Consider the following 10,624-nt stretch of genomic DNA (forward strand, 5'->3'; position numbering starts at 1 on the left):
AGGAACCCTCCAACCACAAGGGATGAATGCAGATTTCTCCAGCTTCCTCATTTCCCCTCCCCCCTACCTTGTCTCAGTCCCAACCCTCGGACTCAGCACCGCCTTCTTGACCTACAATCGTCTTCCCGATCTCTCCGCCCCACCCCCTCTCCGGCCTATCACCCTCACCTTAACCTCCTCCCCCAAGTCCCTCCTCCCTACCTTTTATCTTAGCTGCTTGGCACACCTTCCTCATTCCTGAAGAAGGGCTTATGCCTGAAACGTTGATTCTCCTGCTCCTTGGATGCTGCCTGACCTGCTGCGCTTTTCCAGCAACACTTTTTCAGAGCTTAAGAGATGCAATGTTTACTTGTGTAGGTACAATGTTAATTAATTATTTAATTAACAAATGAAGATTCCTGACAGTGTTCCGCTATTAACTTCGATGAAACCAAACATGTTTACTTCCTATTTATAATTAGGAAGTAAACATGTTTGGTTTCATCGAAGTTAATAGCGGAACACTGTCAGGAATCTTCATTTGTTTATATGTACAAAGAATTTGCACACCTCCACCCCTTCCAACCTCCACTCTGTCCCTGTATTCAAACTCGGTTTTGGGCAAATAACCAACAGTCTCATCGATTGGGAATGTCTTCATTCAATGTGATAAGTTAGCCGACTGTGGTGGAGCCTAGTACAATTGTAACATTCAAAAGGGATCTGGATGAGTATATGAATAGGAAGGGTTTGGAGGGCTATGGGCCAGGTGCTGGCAGCTGGGACTAGATTGGGTTGGGATATCTGGTCGGTATGGATGACTTGGACAGAAGGGTTTCTTTCCGTGCTGTACATCTCTATGACTCGAAAGCAATGAACATCGGAAATTCAGGGACTCCAGATCAGAGTGTCACAGGAAGACAGGGTGATGAAGGAAGCATTGGCATGCTTGCCCACATCGGTCAAAGCATTCTGCATAGAGTTGGGACATCATGTTACAACCCTACAAGACACTGGTAAGGCTACATTTGGAATACTGCGTACAGTTCTGGTTGCCCTGCTATAGGAAGGATGTTATCAAACTGGAAAGGGTGCAAAAAGAGATGTACAAGGATATTACTGAGACATAAAGGTTTGATTTCTAAGGAGAGGCTGGATAGACTGGAACAGTTTTCCCTGGAGCTAGGAGGCTATGGGATGACCTTATAAGAGATATATAAAATCATGAAGGGTGAATAGCAAAGGTCTTTTCCCCAGGGTAAGGGTGTCCAAAACTCAAGGTCATAGTTTTAAGGTGAGAGGGAAAACATTTAAAAGGAACAGGAGATGAACCATTTTCACAGAAGAGGGTGGTGCATGTATGGAATACGCTGCCAGAGGAAGTGGTAGAGGCAGGTACAATTAAAACATTTAAAAGACTTTTGGACAGGGTATTTGGAGAGAAAAAGGTTTAGAGGGATATAAGCCAAACCGAAACAAATTGGACAAGTTCAGTTCAGGAAACTTGGTCGGCATGGACTAGTTGGGTTGAAGGGCCTGCTTCTGTACTGTGTGGCTCTGTTAATTAGTGACTCTTCTGGAAAGCACATGCGCATCCAAATCAAGAAACATCGCAAAAGGTTTTGATGCCTTGGGTAAATTAACCTAATTAACCACCTACATCGCTAAAGCTACGAGTCAACTCGAAGACACCTCCTCTGACCCCCCCCCCCCCCCCCCCCCCCCCCCACCACAATCACCAAACCATCATCTCCCAGACCATACACAACCTCAGCACCTCAGGGGATCTCCCACCCACAGCTTCCAACCTGATAGTTCGGGAACCCCGCACTACCCAATTCTACCTCCTACCCAAGAACAACAAGCCTGACTACCCCAGCCGACCCATCGTCTCAGCCTGCTCCTGCCCCACCTCACTCATCTCCATCTACCATGATACTGTCCTATCCCCCCAGGTCCAGGAGCTCCCCACGTATGCTCGAGGACACCACCCACGTCCTCCACCTCCTCCAAGACTTCCGTTTCCCCGCCTTCAACACCTCATCTTCACCACGGGCATCCAGTCCCTCTACACCTCCATCCGCCATGATTAGGGCCTCCAAGCCCTCCGTTTCTTCCTCACCCGACCACTTCCACTGACACTCATTTGTTTGGCTAAACTGGTCTTCACCCTCAACAATTTCTCCTTCCAATCCTCCCACTTCCTCCAGACTAAAAGGGTAGCCATGGGCTCCCACATGGGCCCCAGCTATGCCTGCCTCTTTGCTGGTTACGCAGAACAGCCCATCTTCCGGAGTTACACCGGCACCATTACCCACTTCTTCCTCCCCTACATTGATGATTGCATCAGCGCCACCTCGTGCTCCCACGAGGAGGTTGAACAGTTCAATTTCACAAATACATTCCACCCCGACCTCAAACTCACCTGGACCAACTCTGACACCTCCCTCCCCTTCCCCATCCACGAGGACCGACTCAACACTGATATTGTTTTACAAACCCACCGACTCCCACAGCTACCTGGATCACACCTCCTCCCACCCAACCTCCCGCAAACATGCTACCCCATATACCCAATTCCTCCACCTCTGCCGCATCTGCTCCCAAGAGGACCAGTTCCAACACAAAACACACCAGATGGCCTCCTTGTTTAAAGACCGAAATTTCCCCTCCCACATGGTTGAAGATGCCCTCCAATGCATCTTATCCACGTCCCGTGAACCCCACCTCTCCAACAGCAAAAAGGACCCCCTGGACCTCACCTTCCACCCATCAGCCTCTGCATAAACTGCATCGTCCGCTGACATTTCCACCACCTACAAATGGACCGCACCACCAGGGATATATTTCCCAACCCCTATCCGCAGAGACCGTTCCCTCCGTGAGTTCCTAGTCAGGTCCACACCTCCCAACAACCCACCCTCCCTTCCCGGCACCTTCCCCTGCCACCAAAGGAATTGCAAAACCTGCACCCACACCTCTCCTTCACCTCTATCCAAGGCCCCAAAGGAGCCTTCCACATCCAAAGTTTCACCTGCACTTCCACCCAGGTGATTTATTGTTTCTGTTGTTCCCGTTCCGGTCTCCTCTACATTGGGGAGACTGGACACCTTCTCAGAGCGCTTTAGAGAGGATCTCTGGGACAGTCCCAACCAATCAACCCCACCGCCCTGTGGCCAAACATTTCAACTCCCCCTCCCACTCTGTCGAGGACATGCAGGTCCCGCGCCTCCTCCATTGTCATTCCCTCACCATCCAACACCTAGAGGAAGAATGCCTTATCTTCCGCCTCAGGACCCTTCAACTCCATGGCATCAATGTGGACTTCACCAGTTTCCTCAATTCCCCCCCACCCCCCACTTTACCCCAGTTCCAATCTTCCAGCTCAGCATCATCCTCCTGGCCTGTCCCACCTATCAATCTTCCTTCCCACCTGTGTGCTCCACCCTCCTCTCCGACCTATCTCCATTATCCCAACCTCAATCCACCTATTGCGCTCTTAGCTACCTTCTCCCCAGCCCCACCCACCTCCCATTTATCTCTCCACCCCGGAGGCTCCTGATGAAGGGCTCCAGCCTGAAATGTCAATTCTCCTGCTCCTTGGATGCTGCCTGACTTGTTGTGCTTTTCCAGCAACACACAACTCTGATCTCCAGCATCTGTAGGCCTCACTTTCTCCTCAATTAACCTAAAATCTACCTTAGCTTCACACTTAAAACGTAACTAGTTGAGCAAAGCACAGGAAGGCTACAATCACCTGTATAATCAAACACCAAGAATAGCCTGCCCAGGTTATACTGTGGCTGTACAGGACATTGGTTAGGTCACATTTGGCATATTATGTGCAATTCTGGCCTCCCTCCAATAGGAAGGACGTTGTGAAACTTGAAAGGGCTCAGAAAAGATTTACAAGGATGTTGCCAGGATTGGAGGGTTTGAGTGATACAGAGAAATTGAATAGGCTGGGACTGAGATAGACTGGGATAAAATGCTGTCTTGGGGCTCGCACAAAGAAGAGAGTTTTTTTTAGATTACATTACAGTGTGGAAACAGGCCCTTCGGGCCAACAAGTCCACACCGACCCGCTGAAGCACAACCCACCCATACCCCCACATTTACCCCTTACCTAACACGACGGGCAACTTAGCATGGCCAATTCACCTGACCTGCACATCTTTGGACTGTGGGAGGAAACCAGAGCACCCGGAGGAAACCCACGCAGACACGGGGAGAACGTGCAAACTCCACATAGTCAGTTGCCTGAGGCGGGAATTGAACCCAGGTCTCTGGCGCTGAGAGGCAGCAGTGCTAACCACTGTGCCACCGTGCCGCCCAGTTTGGTAATTTGAATCCAGTTTCCAGTGGGAATGTAAAAGTTAAATACTGAGGATTTCCCTCCACTAATGGTATACAATGCCCTCAATGTTATGATTATCCAACTCGCTTTTCAAAGCCACAATTGAAAATGCCTCCAACAGATTCTGACGCAATGCATTCTGAATTTTTTGTTGTGGTTTTCCTTGAGTCATCTTTGGTTCTTCTGGTTATAGAGTCATACAGTCATAGAGATGTACAGCATGGAAACAGACTTGACTGCTCCAACACCAAAACCACTTTCTCCCTATTTATTTGGCCTAGACCCCTCATGATTTTAAATACGTCTACGAAGCCCACTCTCTACTTTCTTTAACGTAAACCATCCCAGCTTTTCCGATCTATCCATGTTACTAAAGTTTACCTCATTCCTAAAACCATTCTTCAAATAAGTTTCACACGTTCTTCTTAAAATGTCACGTCTAGAATTGGCCAATGAGGCTCAAAGTTTGAGAGAAGATTTGTAGCTCGGGTGCTCGTTTTTGTGGTTCTGTTCGCCGAGCTGGGAATTTGTGTTGCAGATGTTTCGTCCCCTGTCTAGGTGACCATCCTCAGTGCTTGGGAGCCTCCTGTGAAGCACTTCTGTGATCTTTCCTCCGCCATTTATAGTGGTTTGTCTCTGCCGCTTTCAGTTGTCAGTTCCAGCTGTCTGCTGCAGTGGCCGGTATATCGGGTCCAGGTCAATGTGCTTATTGATTGAATCTGTAGATGAGTGCCATGCCTCTAGGAATTCCCTGGCTGTTCTCTGTTTGGCTTGTCCTATAATAGTAGTGTTGTCCCAGTCAAATTCATGTTGCCAGTCATCTGCGTGTGTGGCTACTAAGGATAGCTGGCCATGTCGTTTCGTGGCTAGTACATTGAGGCTAAATGAGTAATTATCAAAGTTTAGTGCAACTGTACTTTTCCAAATCTAATGTCCCTAAGTTTAGAGCCCAGGATCATATAGGACATTTTGATCACTTTTCTGACTTGCTCTCCACTTTCAACGATTTATGCCCAGACACTCTGCGGTTTCTCTGTTCCTGCATCCACTTTGGAATTGTGCCCTTCAGTTTCCACTCCTCATTCTTACCACTAAAATTTATCAGGTGAAATTTAAAGACAAGGAATATTACGTGGCAACCTTTCTACTAGCCTGCAGGCTAAAATCCATTGACATTCTCCTCTCATTTCATTATACTTCTAAATATTGTGCCCTCTGCAAACTTTGAAACTTTTCCCTGCATATCCATGGTTGTCATTAAAATTGCAGTTGTAGTACGAACCCTTGTAAGCTGACTACCAGTCCATTCTGTTTCTACACTCCTGCTCTCATCCCTTTCCCACCCTCCTACAGCCAGAATAGGGTTCCCTTGATTGTCATCTATGTAAACAATTTATCAGTAAGTAGCACATTTGTCTAGGAATCAGAAAGTTGTGCATTCAAGGCCTACTCTAAGAGATGAGCAAATGACCTAGATTGGCACGCTGATGCAATACTGAGGGAATGCTACACTGTCAGAAATGCCATCTCTTAGATATGATGTTAATCCAGTATCAACCTCCCACACAGGTGGACATGGAAAAATCCATGGTACTTTATCAATCAGCATGGCTCCGAAACTCAATCCCTCTATCAATGAAAGCTAATACACCGTATGTCTTCTAAACAAACCTATCAACCTGGGTGGCAATTTTCAAGGCACTATGTAACTGGACTCTCACTGCTCATGTACACTATCAAGAATCTTACCATAAGCTCAGTGCACTGCATTTCTGTTACTCCTTCCAAAGTGAATCACCTCACACTTTTCTGTATTAAAGTTCATTTGCCACCTTCAGCCCAGCTCTGCAGCTTATCTATGTCCCTCTGTAACCTACAACATTCTTCGTCACTATCCACAACTCCACTGACCTTAGTGTTATGCGCAAATTTACTAACCCATCCTTCCATGCCCTGAGGGTAAGGCCGTTGATGTGATGGAAATGCATTTCAGTAAGGCATTTGATAAGGTTCCCCACAGTAGGCATTGCACAAAATATGGAGGCATGGGATTGAGGGGGATTTAGTGATCTGGATCAAAAGTTGGCTAGCTGAAAGAAGTCAGAGGTTGTGGTTGATGGGAAATATTCATCCTAGAGTTCAGTTACTAGTGGTATACCGCAAGGCTGTGTTTTGGAACCATTGCTGTATTTCATTTTTATAAATGACCTGAATAAGGGCATAGAAGGATGGGTTAGTAAATTTGTGGATGACACTAAGGTCAGTATATGGGGTCCAATTCAATATGTTTATTGACCGAGTTCCGGTTGGAACACACTACATGACCAGATCCGATAGTGACCATACCAGACATCAAGGGCATATCAGAAATGACTACCTGACTACTCTGACCCCTAGGAATCAGAGTGGCCCACAAACCAGTAAACACCTTTTACCAGTTCCTCACAAAAGTTAAAAACCCAACACCCACATCCAAGAGGATGAACGTAATCTACAAGATACCTTGCAAGGATGGTGAAAAATATTACAAAGGACCAACAGGAAGAAAACTGATTATATGAGTGCACAAACATCAGTTTGCCACTAGCAGACATGACCAGTGTACTCTCATTTCCACCCACACAATGAAGTACAAATTCAACTGGGACAATGTAACCATCCCAGCACAGGCAAAACAGCGACATGCGAGAGGATTCCTTGAATCCTGGCACTCCAACCAAAACTCTAATCAATAAACATATTGAACTGGACCCCATATACAAACTACTCAGATACAGAACTAAAAGTACCAGAAAACAGACATATAAATACCAGGTGGGACATATCACCAGAGGTGCACTGACGATGTCACCTATGAGGTGACAAAACATTTGCAGAAAAACATCAGTTTGGCGAACAAATCAACAACCTCATCCAAGCTACAAATCTTGTCAAAAAACCTAAATTAAAACATATATTACTTCAAAATTGATTACTGTTAATTTACATTATATTCAGAAAATAGTTTATAGAAACACATTTTGTTCAATTAACAATAGAATACTTAAATTATACTATTACTATATATGAGCTTAATTTCCATGATTGACAAAATACATACCTGAACAGGACCAATACTTTTATTTCTACCTCCTGGCATTCCATCCTCCCTGATTGCTGAAAAACAAAGTATATGTCATCTTAGCAATGCATTTGTAAGACTGGTTTTAATTTTCATTTGAGTGTACATTTTGTGCACAGCACTTTACCCACTCTCGTCACACAAATTGGACAGGAGACAAATAAAACAGCCCAACTTCTGTCAATGTTTCTCTGAGCTAACCATTAACAGGAATGTAATAATTACTTCGAGGAAGCTATTCTGCTAAATTCCTTTTGACACATGCAGGAGAGCAGCAAACATCTACTTGCCCCACATGACAGTGATGAAACTATCAAGCTTTCTTGCATCATCCCTCACAATGTGCCTTAAAATCTCAACTTTTAACAAAACAAAATTATGAAGTTTTTAAAAATATCGATATTTCAACCACTTAACCATTTGCAATCCAAATATTCTGGAAAAAATGACAAGCAGCATTTTTCAGGAATATAATTTACATAATAAATATGAGAAGTAACAAAAGTTTGTCTTTCTGCAGGTGTGAACATATGCGTTTGATACAAAATCAATTATTCAACATCTAAAGATGAAGGATTCCCTTTCTGATCAAAGAGTTCAAATATTTAATAAAACAGATTTGGAATTTCATATCATGCCCTGAAAATCAGAATCGCATTAAAGTAGAAATGTTGCATTCTGGGTCACTAATCTTTTCAATTCTGGCAAGACTTCTCAATTTATTCTAATCAAAATCTTGATCCAATAGCAAATACATTTGTAAATGACCCTACGTTGCGTGGTCAGTGGGTTCCAAAACTGAAATGGCCCAGTAAGCAAGAGATGCAAGAATGAGAACCCATTTCCCAAATAACCAATTGAGATTAAACTTAGTTGTTATTTTAAAAGTTAATAGCTGTATTTAAGTATTTAAAAATGAAATGGATATTAGAACAAACTTTTCAATATTTCAACTAACATTTGTAAAAACTAAATATTTGTAAAATTTAAATAATTTCTCACAAATGCTATTTTTTTAAAAAAAATAAAGTTTGGGGGACACAGATTTTCTTTTACCACAATTTTAGATGGTACCAATTCTCTGTAATGACTGGGCACAAAGGCTTGTTCAGCAACATATTCCATGTGATAATGCAACCCAAAAGTGTATATAGCATTAAAAGTTATGGTACTTATTTGTGTGTTAAACTTAAAACGTGTAAACAATAGCTACTGACTTCATAATGCATAATATGATTGAGATGCCTTACAAAAAATGAACTTCATCATACCCTCTTTCTGTACACAAAACAAGCAATAAAAATCTTTAATTTCATGACACTAAGCTCTCATGACACTATACTGTTTTGACCAGAGTTCCTTAAAAGGTGCCTAAGTACATACTTTGAAACTTTCAGATGCAAACGAGCGGCCCAATGACAATTTCACCACCTTGCACCATAATTTGGCAGTCATTCCAGATTCTTCTGGAGTTTGAAGTGGTTGCTAGAGACCAATGTTTTTTTTTCCCTTTTTTTTGTGCTTCATTTGGAGGAAGGAAGAATAGGGATTTTCCTTCTGGCTCCACAACAATACTGGGGATTACTGCCACCTGAGGCTCCGTATTTCAACTCAGGATGTGGAGGAGCCGGTGTTGGACTGGGATAGACAAAGTTAAAACTCACAACACCAGGGGATTATAGTCCAACAGGTTTATTTGGAATCTGCCAAATAAACCTGATGGACTATAACCTGGTGCTGTGAGATTTTTAACTTATTTCAATTCATCACTCCCTCTTTGATGATTTCCCCATCTTTTGGGGGAGAAAAGAGAGGAGTTGAGGAATGCACGATGGATACATTTGCTTTTTAAGTGTTTAAACAGATAATAATCCTAACACTAAATTATACAATGCCAAGGTCATCATACACGCAGATGACATACACATGGAAACCTGAATGAGAAAACTACATTTTGACAAGGAGAATATGACTGACTTTTTTTTTAAACTCTAAGGCCAAGCCAGTAAACCACTTTAACAATGAAGAAGGTTGTTAATGTCCATTATGATGATTGCAATCTTAGAATTTATGCTTCTCAATCTTCCAAGCAACAATGACAGATTTATGTCAAACATTTATCAACTTGCTCTGAGTACTCCTGCATAACACTGATCACTGACACCCTTTTGTTCAACCCACATGATTCATCAAAAACCCCTAGAAAACAGCAAGCAAGCAAAGAACCACACACTTTTACAATCTAAGGGATGTGTGAATTGACTGGATGGTTGTCAATGTCCATGCTATTTGCTTGAAACTCAGGAATATCTGACACTCCGTGTCAAAGCCCACATGACTTGCAGCAGCTATTTTAGTCTGCTTGTTAAAATTAAAAGAAATGGCTGAAAATTCCTAGCATACTGGAACATGATACACTAATGAAGAATGTCTCATTTCCCTTCCTCAACAACCAACAAGTCAGTCAAAAGGGCAGTCAGGGAACACAGTTATGTAGTTGGTAATCAGGTGGACCTCAAAACGTCAAACATGGTCACCGCGAGTGGTAGGTTGGAGACCATTCTGTGACTGCATGTTAATATGACGCAGCATGAACGATTCCTCCATCAGTTTCTTCATTGTTTTACTACCTATTTTGAGTTCTGTCATTGCCCACAGCAACATTTGGCCATGGTCACTTATTAACCAGCATCACACACTTCCAGATACCAAATTTCAGTAGGAATTTTAATTCTACAATGCTGTGGCAAATCCTCCCACATATAGCATCTGTATGATGCAGGTCTGGCTTCTAATGCTTCTTACAATTGTTGTTATTAATAACAACTTTTATTGATGCAACAGCCTCAACAGAATTCTTACAATTTCTAAAATATTGTATGGTAGACTGATTAGTAAAGATACATCACATGGGATTCAGGGAGAGCTTGCCAATTGGATACAAAATTGGTTTGATGGTAGGAGACAGAGGGTGGTGGTTGAAGGTTGTTTTTAGGACTGGAAGCCTGTGATCAATGGCATTCCACAGAGACAGGTACTGGGTCCACTTTTATTTATTACTTACATGAACGATTTGGCTGAGAATTTAGGAGATGTGGTTATTAAGTTTGAGGATGCTACCAGAATTGGTGGTATAGTGGACAGTGAAGGAGGTTCTTCAGTGAAGA

General features: G+C 43.2%; 1 protein-coding gene across 8 annotated transcripts in view; it reads right to left on the reverse strand.

The window, feature by feature from the left end:
* Positions 1 to 10,624, reverse strand: part of LOC122564841 (nuclear receptor subfamily 6 group A member 1) — a 371,801-nt gene that overhangs the window by 60,921 nt on the left and 300,256 nt on the right. For all 8 annotated transcript variants that reach the window (XM_043720166.1, XM_043720165.1, XM_043720172.1 and 5 more), the window contains one exon: positions 7,437 to 7,492. In XM_043720166.1, coding sequence (XP_043576101.1) covers positions 7,437 to 7,492 — 56 coding nt within the window. The remainder of the gene's footprint in view (positions 1 to 7,436; positions 7,493 to 10,624) is intronic.

The sequence above is a fragment of the Chiloscyllium plagiosum genome, chromosome 30, assembly GCF_004010195.1.
Source record: "Chiloscyllium plagiosum isolate BGI_BamShark_2017 chromosome 30, ASM401019v2, whole genome shotgun sequence".
NCBI classification, from domain to species: domain Eukaryota; kingdom Metazoa; phylum Chordata; class Chondrichthyes; order Orectolobiformes; family Hemiscylliidae; genus Chiloscyllium; species Chiloscyllium plagiosum.